General features: G+C 37.6%; 2 protein-coding genes across 2 annotated transcripts; both read right to left on the bottom strand.

Annotated features, from left to right (window-relative positions):
• Positions 1-4,656: 4,656 nt before the first annotated feature.
• Positions 4,657-5,598, bottom strand: OR8K1B (olfactory receptor family 8 subfamily K member 1B). Its single transcript, NM_001390460.1, has one exon. The coding sequence runs from the start codon at positions 5,596-5,598 to the stop codon at positions 4,657-4,659; it is 942 nt and encodes a 313-aa protein (NP_001377389.1).
• Positions 5,599-18,488: 12,890 nt separating this feature from the next.
• Positions 18,489-19,430, bottom strand: OR8K5 (olfactory receptor family 8 subfamily K member 5). The gene has a single exon (NM_001390639.1). The coding sequence runs from the start codon at positions 19,428-19,430 to the stop codon at positions 18,489-18,491; it is 942 nt and encodes a 313-aa protein (NP_001377568.1).
• Positions 19,431-22,522: the final 3,092 nt, after the last annotated feature.

The following is a 22,522-nucleotide window of genomic DNA, read 5'->3' as shown; positions in this document are numbered from 1 at the left end:
CTGCCCACGACAACTTGGAAGAAAAAATAAATAAACAAGAGAAGAGGTTCTGCCTGGCCCAATAATGACAAAGCATCACAATCTGAAAAACATAATTATTTTGCGGGTCTTGCTGTAGAAACCTTGCTTCTTGAAGACTGTTCTGATGAAGTCAGTTCAAGGTATTAAGTTAATATTGTCATGACAGTATTATCAGTATAGAGAAATATTGCAAGCTATGTATATAGTTCAGAAGTTTGTGCAATGAGTTATAGATATATATTTAATATACTTTTATATATCCTTTAAATCTTTGTCTATATGGATTATATAAAAATTCTAGAAACGTGTCTAAAAAAAGCAAAAATAGTATTGAAAAAGTCATATTCCATTTTAAAGACATTAATAATGTATATTTTAGGCACAATAGAATATTAAAAAATGTGAAGTATGTATGCTGACCTTGAAAAATGATGACATGCTACTATTGCTCCCAATAAGAGAGAATTTCCACTATCCTGAAATGTTCCTCAATGTCTCTTTACAGTGAATTGCTCCACACTCTACCACAAAGCGTAGTACTTTTTATTAGCATTTTATTTTTTATTTTAAATTATTATGCAAATAGGTAAATAATTTACCAACAACACAGTTAGAATGTGGAAGAATCCTTATGCATCTATTTTATAAACAAAAAGCAATAGTGTATCATGTTATAAGTACAAAGCTATTTGTTACAGCACTTTTTATAGTGGCAAAGAAATTAAAATCTGCTAACAACTAGGTCTATCAGTCAAAGAATATCCAAATAAAAAGAGATCAATGTGTACTCCACAGTTGTATGCTGTGATAAAGTGTCATAATCTGACAAACATAATTATTCTGCGGGTATTGCTGTAGAAATCTTGCTTCTTGAAGTCTGCCCTGCTGAAGTCAATTCAAGGCATTAATTTAATATCATTATAATAGTATTGCATCATGTATCACTTTATTCATTGCCATGTATCACTTTATTAATTTTCAATAAAAAATTTAAAAAGGAACTTTTATTAACTAAGAATAATGTGATGCTTTCTCAAATTAGGAAAGTAAATTGTAGGGAATATGATGTACCATGGTTTCTTTAATGCTTTCCTATGTGGATGAAACTAAAGTTGCTTTCAATATTATTTAACTTCACTTATGGATTGTGAAAAATAAAGGAAATGATATAACTGGGGGAAAATATGTGACCAAAAATCTCTACAGTACAATATAAAGTGTTTCTCTAAAAAATAAAATTTATTCATGACAAAAAATATACTTACAGACAGGATCCATAGGTACTGTAGCAAGTAAAATTGATGTTCTTGGAGAATGCAATCGTGTGCTTTTTAATTTAATTTGTTATATTTTATTTCATTGATTCATTTTAAAAAGTTAAAATTTTATCTTTATAATGATAAAATTAATAAATAAAATTTGTATATATTTCCAGTGTGCAAATATGATATTCTGATATACATGTATAAAGGTGAAATATTATCATAATCACCTAATTAACATATCCACCATCTCACAGGGATAGTTTTTTTTTTTTTTTTTTCCTTTTGTGGTAACAATAAAGTAAATGGCAGTACATTAAAGAAGGGGAAAATAAATAAAATACATGCATCTAAGATAAAGAGCAAAGATATTACTTTGCCAACAAAGGTCCATCTAGTCAAGGCTATGGTTTTTCCAGTGGTCAGGTATGGATGTAAGAGTTGGACTGTGAAGAAAGCTGACCACCAAAGAATTAGTGCTTTTAAATTGTGGTGTTGGAGAAGACTCTTGAGAGTCCCTTGGACTGCAAGGAGGTCCAACCAGTCCATCCTAAAGGAGACCAGTCCTGGGTGTTCACTGGAAGGACTGATGCTGAAACTGAAACTTCAATATTTTGGTCACCTCATGTGAAGAGTTGACTCACTGGAAAAGACCCTGATGGTGGGAGGGATTGGGGGCAGGAGGAGAAGGGGACGACAGAGGATGAGATGGCTGGATGGCATCACCGACTCAATGGACATGAGTTTGAGTGAACTCCAGGAGTTGGTGATGGACTGGGAGGCCTGGCGTGCTGTGATTCATGGGGTCGCAGAGTTGGACATGGCTGAGTGATTGAACTGAACTGAAGATAAAGAGACTCTGGTTCATATTTTGATTTAATTACCCAAAATTTTCACTTTGAATGTTAGACTGAATCAAAATGACTGGGGTAGTGTTTATAACCTTTTAAAAATCTAAAAATTGTCTATTCAAACAACTAATGTATAAGGAATCAGTTCATTTGCTGTGTGTTAGTCGCTCAGTCATGTCTGACTTTTTTGCATGCTATGGACTGTAGCCTGCCAGGCTCCTCTGTCCATGGAACTCTCCAGGCAGGAATACTAGAATGGATAGCCATTCCCTTCTCCAGGGGATTTTCCTCACCCAGAGATTGAACCCAGTTCTCCCGCATTGCAGGCAGATTCTCTACCATGAGCTACCAGGGAAGCCCTGAGTAAGTACAAAGGATGAAGCATTTTGTTAGCACAGAGTTCATGCAAAATACTGGATCTGTGTATACAAGCTGAGGAAGAAAGCAAAATACACGATGAAAGGTCAGTTAACCCTAGAATGTACCAATTGTCTCTAACCTAGGTTATCATTGCTATGGATTTGCAAAATATTTATGTCACTTTAGTAAATGACTGTATACACACAATCCTTCAAGCTAGGCTTCAGCAGTACTTGGATCAAGAACGTTCAGGTTACAGCTGGGTTTAGAAAAGGCAGAGAAACAAAAGATCAAATTGCCAAGGGAAATTCCAGGAAAAAACATCTCTTTCTGCTTCACTGATTAACTGAAAGCCTTTGACTGTGTGGATTGCAACAAACTGTGGACAATTTTTAAAGAGATGATAATGCCAGACCACCTGACTAGTCTCCTTAGAAACCTGTATAAGATTTAACAAGCAACAGTTAGAACCTTATGTGGAACAACTGACTGGATCAATTTTGGGGAAGAAGTATGACAAGGCTGCATATTATCATCCTCTTTTTTAACTTCTATGCAAAGCACATCATGTGAAATGTCAAGCTGGATGTTACAAGCTGGAATCAAGATTGTTGAGAGAAATATCAACAACCTCAGATAAGATAAGCAGAAGATACCACTCTAATGGCAGAAAGAAGAATTAAAGAGCCTCTTGATGAGGGTGAAAGACGAGAGCAAAAAAGCTGGTTTAAAACTCAATATTCAAAAAACAAATATCATGGCATCCAGTACCATCACTTCATGGCAACTAGAAGAAAAAGTAGAAACAGTGACAGATTGTCTCTTGTTGGGCTCCAGAATCACTGCAGACAGTGACTTCAGCCATGAAATTAAAAGATGTTTGCTCCTTGCAAGAAAAACTATGACAAACCTAGATAGTGTATTAAAAATCAAAGACGTCACTTTACTGACAAAAGGCTGTATAGGCAAAGCTGTGGTTTTTCCAGTAGTCATGTATGGATGTTAGAGTTGGACCATAAAGAAGGCTGAGCACCAAAAAATTGATTCTTTCAGATTGTGGTGCTGGAGAAGACTTTTGAGTGTCCCTTGGTCTGCAAGGAGATCAAACCAGTCAATCCTAAAGGAAACCAACCCTGAATATTCAGTGGAAGGACTGATGCTGAGGCTGAAGCTCCAATACTTTGCCCTCCTAATGTGAAGAACAGACTCAATGGAAAAGACCCTGATGCTGGGAAAGATTGAGGGCAAAAAGAGAAGAGGGTGGCAGAGGATGAGATGGTAGGATAGCATTCCTGACTCAATGGGCATGAACTTGGGCAAACTCTGGGAGACAGTGAGGGATAGGGAGGTATGGTGTGTTGCAGCCCATAGAGTGTCAAAGAGTCAGACACAACTTAGTGACTGAAAACCAACAACAACCACAAGAAAATGACCGGATAACTCATTTTTTTTGAATCTGCTATCCTAAATAAACATGTTTATCAGGAAGCTAGCATAAACCAAAGCTAACTATAGCATGTGACTCTGTCAAGGGAGACTCAGAGTTAGCCAGTAGGCTTCTCATGTTTCTTAATTTAAATATCTTCCAAAATCTCCACTGTATCCCAGAGATAGAAAATATTAACTCAATCTGACTGAAAATTTAATTCTGAGAGGTATACTTTATTTTCTGTATTGCATATGTTCTTGAAATAACTTGTTCAGTTATAACCATAAGCTTATTCACTTCCTTGCCTCTTGTCTAGTCTACACATTATTCATGGTTTAATATTCTTTACCTTTAGTACAGTCCCTGCTTTAACATATATATCACTAATTTTTGGTCCATTGTACTCTATTTTGACTGATAAATACTTTTTTAACCTCTGCAAGTCTGAATTTGACCAAAAATTTGGCATGACTTGCCTTCTTTCTAAATAACATAGGTTCCAATATGATCTTGAAAATCACTTGAGACTTAATCATCTGACACCATGTTTATTCAGGTGAGGTGGAGAAGAGTCCTGAGAGATATGAAAGGAAGCATTTTATCCTGAAAAAGATGAAACAATGTGGTAAAACATTTTTATTTTTGATGCTTTCATTGGACTGATAGAGCATTCTACAAGGATTTTGGACCCACATTTGCAACTTGTATTAAGATATTAGTTGGGAATTTTGCATCAATTGGTTAAAGTTCTCCTCAGAGCATCTTTTACTTCTCTGTTCCTTAGGCCATAGATCAATGGATTGAGCATAGGGATCACCAGAGTGTAAAACACAGAGGCCATTTTATCAACAGCAAAAGTATGGCTGGACTTGGGTTGCAGGTACATAAACAGTAATGTCCCATAGAACACGACCACTGCTGTCAGATGTGAACTACAGGTGGAGAAGGCTTTGTACCTCCCCTTGCTTGAGTTCATTCTGAGAATGGCCACAAGAATGAACATATAGGATACAAGAACAATCAAGAGGGAACAGAGCAAATTGCAGCCTGAAAAGATCAAGATGATCAATTCTAACTCATGTGTGTCAGAACAGAGCAGAGATATCAGAGGGACAGAGTCGCAGTAAAAATAACTGATGACATTAGAGCCACAGAAGGACAATTTAAATAACTTAAGGGTGAGAAATAGTGACACAAAGGTGCTGTAGAGGTAGGGAGTAAGTACCAGTGCCCAACACACTTTCTGTGCCATGATGACCACGTAGAGAAGAGGTTTGCAGATGGCTACATAGCGGTCATAGGCCATTGCTGATAGAATGAAGAGTTCAGTGATAATGAAAGTCTCAAAGAATGCCAGTTGGGTGGCACACCAATTGTAGGAAATTGTATTTTTGTGCACCACAAAGTTGACCATCATTTTTGGGCCAATGACAGTGGAGTAACCAAGATCAGTAATTGACAAATGTCTAAGGAAAAAGTACATGGGAGTATGTAGCTTGGAATCCAAATGGGTCAGGATAACCATACCCAGATTTCCTGTCACTGTGACCAAGTAGATGACCAGGAAGATTCCAAAGAGAGGCGCCTGCAGCTCAGGACTGTCTGTGATCCCCGTAAGAACAAACTCAGTCACCTTGTGCATGGCAGTATGATTGTGTTTCTCCATGGGGTCCATCCTGGTTACCTGGGTATAAAATCAATACTTTGTACTTGCAGTGCTATCATCTAGGAGAATTTAATACATTATATGTGAGTCATTTTCTTTGTCTAAAATTATAAATACAGATTCATCTTCCCATCAGGTCAAGACTACACCTACCTATATTCACATTGCAATGTAAGTGCATAACGATCAGCTTTTTAAATTGTTATGTAAGTTCTGATATTAACCTTTTCATTGCTGAGACAATAGATTTCAAAGATATAATCTCAAATAAACATATTTCTAGCTAAACACTTAGATAAATAGCTGGGCTGTCCTATCCATGAAATTTCCCTTTTAGAAAGCCCTGAATGATATAAGTAACTGCCAGCTTGATTGACCCTACATTTCCCTTTCTGAATTTTATAACTCCTGCTCTTATGTTTTAAATTAACCAACAAAAATTTAATGTAGGCACCCCATCCTTGATCACAACAAAGGCAGAACCATGCTGTCTTCTCTTACTCTCATTCTTTCTCTCTTTCTCTCCTTAACCTCTCTCTGTGGCCTTGGGTGTGCCACGTACCCTCCAGAATGTAACAAGGCTTGTTTTTCAAAGTTACCTGATACTTGTTGCTGAGATGCATCTTGCAATAATAAAAGAATCACAAGTGATCTTCCAGCCACAGCACTGGCTTTGATCAGGGAAATGTCTGTGCAGCTCACCACAAATAATAGGGACCACTTGAGTGCCCACAGGAAGTCCTCGCTGATAGGATCTCTATCAACAGGCTGAGACCAACACAAAGCACATTCATTGAAACTTTGGGAAATTTTGCTTTAAAGGGACAAGACATTTTGAAATGATTGCTTTGATACAGCTTCTATGGCCCACTTGTTTTCACATGGTCTTTTAAAATATATCAAAAGATCTGTCTATTATATTTGAACTTTATAAAAATGTTCAGATAATTTTTAAAACAAACATCTACACTCAGACAATAAAGCTTATATTATTGACAATTGTCTTATCTGTTCAAAGTTGCAAGGAATAATAAAAAGATTCTCTGTTGGTAGACTGATGAATGATGTGGTGAGTAGAAAATCTGATAATTAAACATAAATTTCAATGTTTCTCATTTATCATAAGCTCAGCTTGTTTATCCAATACAAAATCCAGTGTTATAATGTCTTAATTTTCAAATTTTGCTATTAATATCTTAATCTTCATTTGCCATATTGATTGTTTCTGACAACTGAATCACTTCTAATGGTCTTCCAATCACACATCCCTCTTCTGAAAAATAAAGGGTTGATCATTCTTATTATTTATGAATCTGGTTATTTATGGAGATCCATGTAAATAGATCCACTGGAAAGAAGAATGCAAATGAATACCAAGCACTGATATGGAACTTATAATTTGCCAGGGACTTTGCATGTATTAATTCACATGACCCACACAATACCTCTAGAAAACAAATAGCACAGTTGTCCCGGGTACTTGTGGGGAATTGGTTCCAGCATCCACTGAAGATAACAAAATCTACAGATGCTAAAGTCTCATAGTCCACCTTCCTTATCCACTGGGGATACTCTATCTGTATATTTGGCCAACCATCACTGGTAAACATAGTGGTGTAGTTGCTGAGGGGAAAAAAAAAAATTGCATATAAGTGGACTCATATAGTCCAAAACGTGTTGTTCAAGGGTCAATTATATGACCATAGTCCATTTACATGTCAAGAATAAAATAGCTTAATCAAGATTGCCCAGACAATAACTGGAAGAGTTAGGATTCAAATAAAATTAACTTTCTTCATAATATATTCTCACAAACATGGCATTCTTCTGTTCTATCATGGTCATTCTGAGTACACAGGCAATGAAAATGGAGAAAGGGAGGCATCCTTGTTAAAATAGATGGGAGAGCTTTAAGTTCATTTGGAAAGCTAAGATAGTCTAAATGCATTGCATCAGAGTCCATACAAAAGGTCTGTCCCAAACGTTAATCTTGTTGATCAGAAAAGTATACTGAAAGGGAAGAAACAGTTTTGCAGAGCACAATGCCTTCACAATCTTTGGTAATGATTGGGTTTGAGCTGTATGACCTGAGAAACTTGCAGACCAGTGTTTTCTACTTACCTTACTGGAGAATTTGCATCGACTTCCTACTGTTTCAATCCTCCTTGTCTATTGCAGAATGGTTTTAAGTGTTTTTCTATCCCTTTGAGACTCATTTTGTTAAAATTTTGATCTGATTCAAAGATTAAAAAAATAAAAAACATTGAACATAATTACCTTAGGGAGAGTGCCTTGGATATTTGTTAGTTATCCTCCAAATGTCTCATTAGGAAAAGTCAAAAGTATTTCATCCCCTGGTCTAATTGAACAAACTATGCAATATCACCAAACATTGGAAAACATAAATATACTTTTGTCAGCATCTCAGTTACACAATTTAATGCACATATTAGATATGTTACACATGCACACGGTGTATAAGTAAGTGAAAAATGACTTTGTAGAAAAAGATTATGCAATATTTGATAACATAGCATTCGTTAACCAAGAATGTTTTTGAAGAATATAAAATTGTAGGTTGACACAAAACAATGTTTTATGACATATTGTTTCTGCAAAAAGATCAGTGATAACTCTTTTATTTATCTGTTCATCTTCATCTGTATCTTTCATTTCTATGTTATTAATGCTTTTATCTTCAGTTTTCAGAAACTTAACATGACATACTTTGGTGTAATTTCCTTTCTGTTTATCCTGCTTAGAATTATTTGAGCTCTTTATATTTTAGGATTATCTTTTTTAATGTTTGGAAAAAAATTTGGCCAACATTTCTCTCTTTGATTTTTCAATCATATGTAATCTCTTCCTTCCACTTTCCTACACTTAAATATACAGTACTTAGGTTGCTGTTGTTCTATAGATCACTGAAACTATTTTCATGGTGTTTATTCAGTGTTTTAGCTTTTCTCTTTGAGTACCATTATTGTGATGTGTTTAAGTGTAGCCATCATTTCTTTTTCAGTACACAATATGCTGTTATGCTCATTCAATAAATATTTTGTTCCTAAGTTTAGTGCTTTTAGTAAATGATTTGGTATATGGAACATATTTATAATACGTTTTAAAGTCCTTGCCTGTTAATTATATCTTCTGTGACATTTCAGGATCTGTTTTAATTATGTCCTAGGTGGGGGTCACATGTTCCTGCTTTCACATTCGTCTAGTATTTGTGACTAGATGCTAAATACTGTGAAGAAATACAGAATAATAAGTGCTGCAATTTCCTGTTGTCTTCCTAAAAGAATGTTTTAAACAAGGATCAACTAGCTCCTTTCGAGACTTGTTTTCAAACTACGTGAGTCTAAAGTAGCTTTTATTATACCTCTGAGATCTCTACTGGATGCTCAGGTGTGGAACGAGGATTCCACTCTCTGGCTTTTTGGAACACTGATGTCTTCCTGTTTTGTGTGATCTCGGATTGTTTAGCTCACAATCCAGGAAATCTTGTAATGTAATTACCTCAAATGAAAATGGATTAAATTTCCCAAAGGTTGAGATGAGTAGAGTGATTTTTTAAATCACGATGCAAATGTCTGCTGTATGTAAGAGACTCACTCGATCTGCACACAGTCGTTTACGTTCAGGAAATACAATGCAAAATGGCTGAAAGGACACCTTCCTAGAAAACAAGCAAAAAGCTTCACAGAAACAGCCACAGAGTTTACTAGGTAGAGTTTAATAAGAGCTTCCTTTGGGATAGATTCAGGGTTCTGTGAAATCATTAAAGGAAACATTGAATCAACAGCAAGGAATGTGGGGAAGTGAGTGAGATTTCATTGAGATTTAAAGTATGAAAATTAACTGGACTGAATACAAAGGAAACAATCTATTTCTCTGTGTATTTTAATGAGCTTTTGCTTTGGAGCCAAGAAGAATGATATATATTTTTTATTTTTTTTTAATTTTATTTTTAAACTTTACAATATTGTATTAGTTTTGCCAAATATCGAAATGAATCCACCACAGGTATACATGTGTTCCCCATCCTGAACCCTTCTCCCTCCCCATACTATCCCTCTGGGTCGTCCCAGTGCACCAGGCCCAAGCATCCAGTATCGTGCATTGAACCTGGACTGGCAACTCGTTTCATACAAGATATTATACATGTTTCAATGCCATTCTCCCAAATCTTCCCACCCTCTCCCTCTCCCACAGAGTCCATAAGACTGTTCTATACATCAGTGTCTCTTTTGCTGTCTCGTACACAGGGTTATTACCATCTTTCTAAATTCCATATATATGCGTTAGTATACCATATTGGTGTTTTTCTTTCTGGCTTACTTCACTCTGTTTAATAGGCTCCAGTTTAATCCACCTCATTAGAACTGATTCAAATGTAGTCTTTTTAATGGCTGAGTAATACTCCATTGTGTATATGTACCAAAGCTTTCTTATCCATTAATCTGCTGATGGACATCTAGGTTGCTTCCATGTCCTGGCTATTATAAACAGTGCTGCGATGAACATTGGGGTACACGTGTCTCTTTCCCTTCTGGTTTCCTCAGTGTGTATGCCCAGCAGTGGGATTGTTGGATCATAAGGCAGTTCTATTTCCAGTTTTTTAAGGAATCTGCACACTGTTCTCCATAGTAGCTGTACTAGTTTGCATTCCCACCAACTTTTCTCCACACCCTCTCCAGCATTTATTGTTTGTAGACTTTTGGATCGCAGCCATTTTGACTGGCGTGAAATGGTACCTCATTGTGATTTTGATTTGCATTTCTCTGATAATGAGTGATGTTGAGCATCTTTTCATATGTTTGTTAGCCATCTGTATGTCTTCTTTGGAGAAATGCCTATTTAGTTCTTTGGCCCATTTTTTGATTGGGTTATTTGTTTTTCTGGAGTTGAGCTGTAGGAGTTGCTTGTATATTTTTGAGATTAGTTGTTTGTCAGCTGCTTCATTTGCTATTATTTTCTCCCATTCTGAAGACTGCCTTTTCACCTTGCTAATAGTTTCCTTTGTTGTGCAGAAGCTTTTAAGGTTAATTAGGTCCCATATGTTTATTTTTGCTTTTATTTCCAATATTCTGGGAGGTGGGTCATAGAGGATCCTGCTGTGATGTATGTCAGAGAGTGTTTTGCCTATGTTCTCCTCTAGGAGTTTTATAGTTTCTGGTCTTACATTTAGATCTTTAATCCATTTTGAGTTTATTTTTGTGTATGGTGTTAGAAAGTGTTCTAGTTTCATTCTTTTACAAGTGGTTGACCAGATTTCCCAGCACCACTTGTTAAAGAGATTGTCTTTAATCCATTGTATATTCTTGCCTCCTTTGTCAAAGATAAGGTGTCCATATGTGCGTGGATTTATCTCTGGGCTTTCTATTTTGTTCCATTGATCTATAATTCTGTCTTTGTGTCAGTACCATACTGTCTTGATGACTGTGGCTTTGTAGTAGAGCCTTAAGTCAGGTAGGTTGATTCCTCCAGTTCCATTCTTCTTTCTCAAGATTGCTTTGGCTATTCGAGGTTTTTTGTATTTCCATACAAATTGTGAAATTATTTGTTCTAGCTCTGTGAAGAATACCGTTGGTAGCTCGATAGGGATTGCATTGAATCTATAGATTGCTTTGGGTAGTATACTCATTTTCACTATATTGATTCTTCCAATCCATGAACATGGTATATTTCTCCATCTATTAGTGTCCTCTTTGATTTTCTTTCACCAGTGTTTTATAGTTTTCTATATATAGGTCTTTAGTTTCTTTAGGTAGATATATTCCTAAGTATTTTATTCTTGTCGTTGCAATGGTGAATGAAATTGTTTCCTTAATTTCTCTTTCTGTTTTCTCATTATTAGTGTATAGGAATGCAAGGGATTTCTGTGTGTTGATTTTATAACCTGCAAGTTTACTATAATCATTGATTAGTTCTGGTAATTTTCTGGTGGAGTCTTTAGGGCTTTCTATGTAGAGGATCATGTCATCTGCAAACAGTGAGAGTTTTACTTCTTCTTTTCCAATTTGGATTCCTTTTATTTCTTTTTCTGCTCTGATTGCTGTGGCCAAAACTTCCAAAACTATGTTGAATAGTAATGGTGAAAGTGGGCACCCTTGTTTTGTTCCTGACTTTAGAGGAAAGGCTTTCAAGTTTTCACCATTGAGGATAATGTTTGCTGTGAGTTTGTCATATATAGCTTTTATTATGTTGAGGTATGTTCCTTCTATTCCTGCTTTCTGGAGAGTTTTTATCATAAATGGATGATGCATTTTGTCAAAGGCTTTCTCTGCATCTATTGAGATAATCATATGGTTTTTATTTTTCAATTTGTTAATGTGGTGTATTACATTGATTGATTTGCAGATATTGAAGAATCCTTGCATCCCTGGGATAAAGCCCACTTGGTCATGGTGTATGATCTTTTTAATGTGTTGTTGGATTCTGATTGCTAGAATTTTGTTAAGGATTTTTGCATCTATGTTCATCAGTGATATTGGCCTGTAGTTTTCTTTTTTTGTGGGATCTTTGTCAGGTTTTGGTATTAGGGTGATGGTGGCCTCATAGAATGAGTTTGGAAGTTTACCTTCCTCTGCAATTTTCTGGAAGAGTTTGAGTAGGATAGGTGTTAGCTCTTCTCTAAATTTTTGGTAGAATTCAGCTGTGAAGCCGTCTGGACCTGGGCTTCTGCTTGTTGGAAGATTTTTGATTACAGTTTCAATTTCCATGCTTGTGATGGGTCTGTTAAGATTTTCTATCTCTTCCTGGTCCAGTTTTGGAAAGTTGTACTTTTCTAAGAATTTGTCCATTTCTTCCACGTTGTCCATTGTATTGGCATATAATTGTTGATAGTAGTCTCTTATGATCCTTTGTATTTCTGTGTTGTCTGTTGTGATCTCTCCATTTTCATTTCTAATTCTATTGATTTGATTTTTCTCCTTGGTTTCTTGATGAGTCTGGCTAATGGTTTGTCAATTTTATTTATCCTGTCAAAGAACCAGCTTTTGGCTTTGTTGATTTTTGCTATGGTCTCTTTTGTTTCTTTTGCATTTATTTCTGCTCTAATTTTTAAGATTTCTTTCCTTCTACTAACCCTGGGGTTCTTCATTTCTTCCTTTTCTAGTTGCTTTAGGTGCAGAGTTAGGTTATTTATTTCTTTTTTCTTGCTTCTTGAGGTATGCCTGTATTGCTATGAACCTTCCCCTTAGGACTGCTTTTACTGTGTCCCACAGGTTTTGGGTTGTTGTGTTTTCATTTTCATTCATTTCTATGCAAATTTTGATTTCTTTTTTGATTTCTTCTGTGATTTGTTGGTTATTCAGCAGCGTGTTGTTCAGCCTCCATATGTTGGAATTTTTAATAGTTTTTCTCCTGTAATTGAGATCCAGTCTTACTGCATTGTGGTCAGAAAAGATGCTTGGAATGATTTCTATTTTTGTGAATTTACCAAGGCTAGATTTATGGCCCTGGATGTGATCTATCCTGGAGAAGGTTCCAAGTGTGCTTGAGAAAAAGGTGAAATTCATTGTTTTGAGATGAAATGTCCTATAGATATCAATTAGGTCTAACTGCTCTATTGTATCATTTAAAGTTTGTGTTTCCTTGTTAATTTTCTGTTTAGTTGATCTATCCATAGGTGTGAATGGGGTATTAAAGTCTCCCATTATTATTGTGTTATTGTTAATTTCTCCTTTCATACTTGTTAGCATTTGTCTTACATACTGCGGTGCTCCCGTGTTGGGTGCATATATATTTATAATTGTTATATCTTGTTCTTGGATTGATCCTTTGATCATTATGTAGTGCCCTTCTTTGTCTCTTTTCACAGCCTTTGTTTTAAAATCTATTTTGTCTGATATGAGTATTGCTACTCCTGCTTTCTTTTGGTCCCTATTTGCGTGGAAAATCTTTTTCCAGCCCTTCACTTTCAGTCTGTATGTGTCCCCTGTTTTGAGGTGGGTCTCTTGTAGACAACATATGTAGGGGTCTTGTTTTTGTATCCATTCAGCCAGTCTTTGTCTTTTGGTTGGGGCATTCAACCCATTTACGTTTAAGGTAATTACTGATAAGTATGATCCTGTTGCCATTTACTTTATTGTCTTGGGTTTGAATTTATACCCCGTTTTTGTGTTTCCTGTCTAGAGAATATCCTTTAGTATTTGTTGGAGAGCTGGTTTGGTGGTGCAGAATTCTCTCAGCTTTTGCTTGTCTGAAAAGCTTTTGATTTCTCCTTCATACTTGAATCAGGTCCTTGCTGGGTACAATAATCTGGGCTGCAGGTTATTTTCTTTCATCATTTTAAGTATGTCTTGCCATTGCCTCCTGGCTTGAAGCATTTCTATTGAAAGATCGGCTGTTATCCTTATGGGAATCCTCTTGTGTGTTATTTGTTGTGTTTCCCTTGCTGCTTTTAATATTTGTTCTTTGTGTTTGATCTTTGTTAATATGATTAATATGTGTCTTGGGGTGTTTCGCCTTGGGTTTATCCTGTTTGGGACTCTCTGGCTTTCTTGGACTTGGGTGATTATTTCCTTCCCCATTTTAGGGGAGTTTTCAACTATTATCTCCTCAAGTATTTTCTCATGTTCTTTTTGTCTTCGTCTTCTGGGACCCCTATGATTCGAATGTTGTAGCGTTTAATATTGTCCTGGAGGTCTCTGAGATTGTCCTCATTTCTTTTAATTCGTTTTTCTTTTTTCCTCTCTGATTCATTAATTTCTACCATTCTATCTTCTAATTCACTAATCCTATCTTCTGCCTCTGTTATTCTACTATTTGTTGCCTCCAGAGTGTCTTTAATTTCATTTATTGCATTATTCATTATATATTGACTTTCTTTTATTTCTTCTAGGTCCTTGTTAAACCTTTCTTGCATCTTCTCAATCTTTGTCTCCAGGCTATTTATCTGTGATTCCATTTTGATTTCAAGATTTTGGATCAATGTCACTATCATTATTCAGAATTCTTTATCAGGTAGATTTCCTACTCTTCCTCTTTTGTTTGGTTTGGTGTGCATTTATCCTGTTCCTTTATCTGCTGGGTATTCCTCTGTCTCTTCATCTTGTTTAAATTGCTGATTTTGGGGTGTCCTTTCTGTATTCTGGCAGTTTGTGGAGTTCTCTTTATTGTGGCATTTCCTCACTGTGTGTGGGTTTGTACAGCTGGCTTGTCAAGGTGTCCTGGTTAGGGAAGCTTGTGTCGGTGTTCTGGTGGGTGGAGCTGTATTCCTTCTCTCTGGAGTGCAATGAAGTGTCCAGTAATGAGTTATGAGATGTCTATGGTTTTGGGGTGAGTTTTGGCAGCCTGTATCTTGGACCTCAGGGCTGTGTTTCTTTGTTGCTGGAGAATTTGCTTGGTATGTCTTGCCCTGGATCTTGTTGGCCCTTGTGTGGTGTTTGGTTTCAGTGTAGGTATGGAGGCATTTGATGAGCTCCTGTCAATTAATGTTCCTTGGAGTCAGGAGTTCCCTGGAGTCAGGGTTTGGACTTAAACCTCCTGCTTCCAGTTATTGGTCTTATTTTTACAGTAGTTTCAAAACTTCTTCTATACAGCACCATTGATAAAACATCTACATTAAAGATGAAAAGTTTCTCTACCGTGAGTTCTCCCAGAGAGGTTCACAGCGTTACATGGAGAAGAGAAGACGGAGGAGGGAGTTAGAGGTGACCTGAATGAGATGAGGTCCAATCAATAGAGGAGAGAGTGGGCTAGCCAGTAATCACTTCCTTATGTGCACTCCACAACTGGACTGGTCAGAGATGTTCACGGAGTTATACAGAGAAGAGATGAAGGAGGAAGGAGACAGAAGGTGGCCAGAAGGATAAAAGGGGGGAATGAAAAGGGGGGAGACAGATCCAACCAGTAATCAGTTCCCTAAGTGTTCTCCACCATCTGGAACACACAGAAATTCACAGAGTTGGGTAGAGTAGAGAGGGGTTAAGGAGGAGACACAGGCGACCTGGTGGAGAAAAAGGAGAGTCCAAAGGGAGAGAGAGCAGTCAAGCCAGTAATCTCACTCCCTAGTGAAAAATGGGTACTGAAGATTGGGTTCTTAAAGGTACCATATTGGTAACAAATACATAAAAGCAAAAATTAAAAATCTAGAGTAGAGTTTGAAATTTCAAAAATACGATGTTAACGAAAAGAAGAAGGAAAGAAAGAGAGAAAAAAACGAACAAACAAAAACAAACAAGGTCACGAAAATTATAAAGAAAATACAGGTACAAAATTGATAACTAATACCAAAAAGCAAAAGTTAAAAATCTAGAGTAGAGTTTGGAATTTCAAAAATACAATGTTAAAAAAAAGAAGAAGAAAAAGAAAGAATGAAAAACAAACAAAAACAAAGTCACAAAAATTATAAAGAAAATACAGGTACAAAATTGATATCAAATACCAAAAAGCATAAATTAAAAATCTAGAGTAGAGTTTTGAATTTCAGATATACAATGTTATATAAAAGAAGAAGAGAAAGAAACAGAAAAAAAAAAGTCACAGAAATTATTAAAAAAAAAACAAACTATAGGTACAAATTTGATAACATATACCAAAAAGGTAAAATTAAAAATCTAAAGTAGAGTTTGGAATTTCAAAAATACGATGTTAAAGAAAAGAAGAAGAAGAAAAAAAACAAGATCAAAATATTATAAAAAAATATATATATATGAAGTTTGCTGTAAAAAAAAAAGGGTCTTTTTTTTTGCAAAGTAATAAGTTATAAAAGTGAAAAAGGAATAATAGAGGACTTAAAATTTTTAAAAAAATTAAAAAAAAAAGAAAGAATGATCGTAAAAAAAGTAAAAATATATCTAGGACTTTGTCTGGTTTTGTTGTGAGTATTGTGGGTTCAGTTCATTTCTGGCTATTTCCTTGGTCCAAATTATATTTCTCAAGATCTATAGGCCCCTTCCTATGTAGTCCGTAGTAACCACAGGGTTTTAATCTATTGCCTGTAGCTTCCAAGGTGGTTCCCTCTGTTAAAGCTTCTTCTGTTTGCTGGTCTCTTCAGTGTCTGGTTTCCGCCCTGACACAAAGGGGATGGTGGAGGACACTTATTTTTTTTTTTAGGCTCACTTGTTCAGTCCCTCTGTGGGGAGGGAGGGAGGGATGCTGCAAACAAATAACACTGGCGTGTGCTCACAGTGCCTCAGCCACGCTGGGTCTGCCCCGACTCACAGTGCGTGTAGCCTCCCTGCCCACACTGCTCAGGCTCTAGGTTGCTCCGCCGGGAACCATCCGTGGCCGGCCCTGGGCTGCCTGCAACTCCCAGGTCCAAGCCACTCAGGTTCAGGCACTCGGGTAGTCCTCAGAGGCACAGACTCGGTTGGGCCTACGTTTTGTGCCCTTCCCAGGTCCGAGCAGCTCAGGTGATGAGGTGTTTGGTGAGCACGATTGTTGCGACTTATCGCCTTTCTGCTGCTCGGTTATCTAGGTGTACAACCGGCGCACCTTCTCAGGCAGATGTTGACCATCCAGACCCCCAAGAACTTTTAGTTAGCAAAGAAGCCTGCTTACAGTTTTATAGATAATGTCTCTCTGTGGCTGCGATTGGCCCCTTCTGGTTCTGGCTGCCTGTCACCAGAGGGGGAAGGTCTGCAGCCGGCTATCTCTGTTCAGTCCTTTGTTCCATGCGCGGGCCTGGCGGTGTCTTAGGTTAGGGCTGGCTTTTCGCATGGTAGATATCCCACAGTCTGGTTTGCTAGCCCAAATTATTTCGCTCAGATAGCGTTCAGGGTATTCAGGCCAGATCCTTACTCTAAGCGATGCAGCCTGCGCCACACCTCCCTGCCCAGCCCCCGCTTGCTAATGGCGTGTGCAGGCGTCTGCACTGCTTCTCTGCTGGGGGAGTTACCGTAGGGCTCGCAATCTGCGGGTTTTAATTGTTTATTTATTTTTCCTCCCTGTTATATTGCCCTCTGTGCTTTCAAAGCTTGGCACAGATTCGGCAGTGAGAAGGTTTCCTGGTGTTTGGAAACTTCTCTCTTTTTAAGACTCCCTTCCCGGGACGGGACTCCCTTCCCGGGACGGGACTCCCTTCCGGGACGGAACTCCATCCCTCCCTCTTTTGTCTCTTTTTTTGTCTTTTATATTTTTTCCTGCCTCCTTTTGAAGACTTGGGTTGCTTTTCTGGGTGCCTGATGTCCTCTGCTGGCATTCAGAAGTTGTTCTGTGGAATTTACTCGGCGTTTGAATGTTCTTTTGATGAATTTGTGGGGGAGAAAGTGTTCTCCCCATTCTACTCCTCTGCCATCTTGGCTCCTCCCCTCAATATATATTTTTTAGAAACATCAACTGACATATGCCTTAATCATAGTTTATTAAAATACTATTTATTTTATTTATTTATTATTATTATTATTATTTTTTATTTTACAATATTGTATTGGTTATGACATACATCAACATGCATCCACCACGGGTGTACACATGTTCCCCATCCTGAACACCCCTCCCACCTCCCTCCCCATACCATCCCTCTGGGTCATCCCAGTGCACCAGCCCCAAGCTTCCTGTATCCTGCCTCAAACCTGGACTGGCGATTCGTTTCTTATATGATATTGTACATGTTTTAATGTCATTCTCCCATATCATTCCACCCTCCCTCTCCCACAGAGTCCAAAAGATTGTTCTATACATCTGTGTCTCTTTTGCTGTCTTGCATACAGGGTTGTCATTGCCATCTTTCTAAATTCCATATATATGCGTTAATATACTGTATTGGTGTTTTTCTTTCTGGCTTACTTCACTCTGTATAATAGGCTCCAGTTTATCTACCTCATTAGAACTGATTCAAATGTATTCTTTTTAATTGCTGAGTAATACTCCATTGTGTATATGTACCACAGCTTTCTTATCGATTCATCTGCTGGTGGAAATACTATTTCTTATTTCATTATTGGATGTTAGATACAAAGTTTGCACTTATTCTTTAAGACCATTTGGAAGGCACTGTTTACTTCTTTGTTCCTTAAGCTGTAGATGAAGGGGTTAAGCATGGGAATCACTAAAGTATAAAACACAGAGGCCATTTTATCTGTATCAAAGGAGTGAGTGGAGTTGGGCTGCATATACATAAATAGTAGAGACCCATAGAACACTACCACCACCATCAGGTGAGAACCACATGTGGAGAAAGCTTTTTTCCTGCCCTCTGCAGAACGCATTTGAAATATTACTGTCAGGATCAGTATGTAGGACATTAGGATGACCAGGAGGGAAGAGATCAAATTAAATGCTGAAAACAGTATGATCAACAATTCTATTTCTTGTGCGTTTGAGCAGAGCATAAGTAACAAGGGAACATCATCACAGTAGAAATGACTGATGACATTAGAGCCACAAAAAGTCAATGTAAAAATCTTAATAGTAAACAGGAGTGCCTGAAAGGTACTGTAGAGGTATGGAATGCCTACCAGCATATGACAAAGTCTCTGGGACATGATAACATGGTATAGCAGAGGGTTGCAGATAGCCAAGTAGTGGTCATAGGCCATGGCTGACAAGATAAAAAATTCACTGATAATGAACATAAGGAAGAAAGCCAACTGTGTGGCACATGCATAATAGGAAATGGTATTTTGATCCACAACAAAATTCACCAGCATCTTGGGGCAAATGACAGTAGAATTACCAAGATCAATGAAAGCCAGGTGTTTGATAAAAAAGTACATAGGTGTGTGCAGCCGGGAATCCACTTGAGTTAAGATGATCATGCCCAGATTTCCCACCACTGTGATTGTGTAGATGATGAGGAAGGCTCCGAAAAGGGGAGTCTGAAGCTCAGGCTGCTTTGTGACCCCCATCAGAATGAATTCAGTCAGTGATGATCGATTCTGTTGGTCCATTTAGTCCAGTTAGCTTTTCTGGAAAGAAATACGTTAGTTTTCCCATGATGTCATTTAATTAAGTATAATATTTTTAGAGAGAATAGATATTTTACTTCATGACAAGGGATAGAAAAGTAATTTCCATATCTTATTTTGAAACTAAAATAAAGGACAGAATCTTCTACATTCCAAAAAGTGGAAATCCTAGGAAATCACATGCACTGTTACTACAGATTAAATAGAGTCAGTGATGTTTGGAAAATATCCGTTGATTTAAATTACCATATAGGTATTAACACAGAAATATAGACTTTATTTCATCTATACAAGGATATCACATTTTTCTTTAATACACTTCCACTTTCATCTGATAATTCTTTTGGACTTCTCAAATTGCACAATATAGTATATATTGTACAATTGTACAATACAAAGCATAGTACCATAATTTTTAAAATGTTTCACGGTTAAGTGCTGCCTTCTGCATTTCATAAAATTTACATACACTTCCCTGGTGGCTCAATTGGCAAAGAATCTGCCTGCAATGCAGAAGACCCAGGTTCTATCCCTGGGTGGAGAAGATGCTCTGGAGGAGAAAATGGCAACCCACTCCAGCATTCTAGCCTGGAAAATCCCATGGACAGAGGAGCCTGGTAGGCTACAGTCCATGGGGTCACAAAAAGTCAAATACTTAGCGACTAAATCACCAGTCAGGAAAAACAATTAGAACTTCTCTTAGCTTAATCCATCTGGATTCCCTTTTTTTCAGTTTCTCCTTCAACAAAATCTGGAACTCTGTAAGCATGACTTTCAATTGGAGGAGTAATTCGAGTTCAAAAATCTCAATCAGAGAAAATATAGGATAGAATTATTAAAAGTAATAAAATGCTCAACTTTTGCCTGAGAAATCCAAATGGGCCAAGGCAGAAACTCGTATCTGGTGAAACTTGTGGAATCTGCCGGTGAAAAAATTTATCAGTTGATCTAAGAATTAAGTAGAAGATCTTATTTGAACCAAACTAAGGATTATAACCCAGAAACAGCCTCTCAGAAAGTTCTGGAATTGTTCTATCTTTTAAAGGTCAAAGCACAGTCAAGTAATTTTCTGAGACGAAGAGCTGTTCATTGAATGATGTATTTTTGACAGTGTAAACAAACCAGATCTACATGTACAATTAGTGATGGGTCAGGGGTCATCATGGTGAGCCCCTTACAAGAAGGAAGGTTATTTCCTAAGGATTTATCTTGCTGATGCTAGGAGAACGTGTCTCTTTGTTTTTCAGTAGACATTTCTGCTGATGGGAAGACACAGTGCACAGTAGAGGGGAGAGAGGATGTCAAAGGAAGAGAAACAAAAATTATGTACACATTTCTCTGACTTGCCTTAGAACGTGCATTTTTATTTCATCAGAGCTGTCAGAGAGGAAAGAATTCTCCTCTACCATCTTCCTAAGTTCTCTTAGCTGGTTGGTGGGTCTGAGAATTAAATTGCCATCAGATAGATTTGCAGGAAGAAATCAAATAAAAGTTGCCTCGTCTTAAGATTCTAGCAGCTGCTATTTCTATAAATAGTAGAAGTGAGGTTGTTGGATCATATGGGGAACTTTTAATCAACAGGTATAAAATTACAATTTTGCAAGACGAATAGGATAAAAATATGCTATACGCCATTGTGTACACAGTTAATAATACTGTATTGTGCATTTCAAAGTATTTTAATGGGGTAAATTCTCATACTAGAATGAGCAGGGTAAAAGAATCAAGACATCTTCAGAGGGAGGTAATCACTAACACTGAAAATGGAGATCAACTCAGTAAACACTAAAATAATTCTTGGCAAACACTGAAGACTTGAAAGGGTACTGGAATTTTGGATTGTCTTAACTCAGTTATGACCAACCTAGACAGCATATTAAAAATCAGAAATATTACTTTGCCAACAAAGGTCCATCTAGTCAAGGCTATCGTTTTTCCAGTAGTCATGTATGGATGTGAGAGTTGGACTGTAAAGAAAACTGAGCACCAAAGAATTGATGCTTTTGAAGTGTGGTGTTGGAGAAGACTCTTGAGAGTCCCTTGGACTGCAAGGAGATCCAACCAGTCCATTCTGAAGGAGATCAGTCCTAAGTGTTCATTGGAAGGACTGATGTTGAAGCTGAAACTCCAAGACTTTGGCCACCTGATGTGAAGAGCTGACTCATTGAAAAGCCCTGATGCTGGGAAAGATTGAGGGCAGGAGGAGAAGGGGTTGACAGAGGATGAGATGGTTGGATGGCATCACCGCCTCAATGGACATGAGTTTGAGTAAACTCCGGGAGTTGGAATGGACAGGGAGGCCTGGTGAGCTGCAGTCCATGGGATCACAGAGTCGGACAGGACTGAGTGACTGAACTGAACTGAACTCAGTGTGTCTTCCATTCTGCAGGAAAACCTTGAGAGTAGAGTCTGAAACACTGGGTTCTTATCTGTAAAATGAGAAGGGGCCTGAAAGCAGAATGGGATTCAATGGGGACTCTGCAGATGACATCATCTAGGAGAAAGGGGTAGAAATAGCTCAGCAATCTCCAGTATTACATCCCTAGTCTTTGAATCAAACTGGCTAAATCAGTACTAAAATCTACAAAGTGCCACTGAGTGGCCTCAGACTCCAGCTAACCTTCTGACTGGCTTTGTAAGGTAGCAATATTTGACCCCCCAGCCCCCCAAAATGTCTCTTTGGCATGTGGATTATTTCCAGCTGAAAACAATCAAGATCCAAAAGACTCCAGAATTTTTGATCTTCCCCCTGATTGTCTAAAAAATACTAGATAAAGGGCTGTTGACATCTGCAGAGAAAGTCGGCTAGGTGTAGTCAGGCAAATGCAGGCAAAGCCTAGAGATCCAAGTCCACTCTGTACCACACTCTCTACCAGACCCAGCAGATATCAGTTTATGAAGCATTTGTTTTTCCATCTCCATGCGAATTCCCTCCTGCTCCTTTGAAGTCCCAAACCACTACCCTCAACATCCTCTTTTGTCTCTAGCTGAAGACAGTATTTAAGGTAAAGACTTTGGCCATTTTGATGAGCTACTCAGTTTTCCTGAGTTGCTTCCATGTAACATGTCCCTCA

Source organism: Bos taurus, chromosome 15 (genome assembly GCF_002263795.3).
Source record: "Bos taurus isolate L1 Dominette 01449 registration number 42190680 breed Hereford chromosome 15, ARS-UCD2.0, whole genome shotgun sequence".
Lineage (NCBI taxonomy): Eukaryota > Metazoa > Chordata > Mammalia > Artiodactyla > Bovidae > Bos > Bos taurus.
The sequence above is the reverse complement of the archived record's forward strand: the minus strand, read 5'-3'. Positions and strand labels throughout refer to the sequence as shown.

Excerpts from the sequence above, each read along its gene's own strand:
- OR8K1B (NM_001390460.1), bottom strand. The coding sequence starts at position 5,598 with ATGGACCCCATGGAGAAACACAATCATACTGCCATGCACAAGGTGACT.
- OR8K5 (NM_001390639.1), bottom strand. The coding sequence starts at position 19,430 with ATGGACCAACAGAATCGATCATCACTGACTGAATTCATTCTGATGGGG.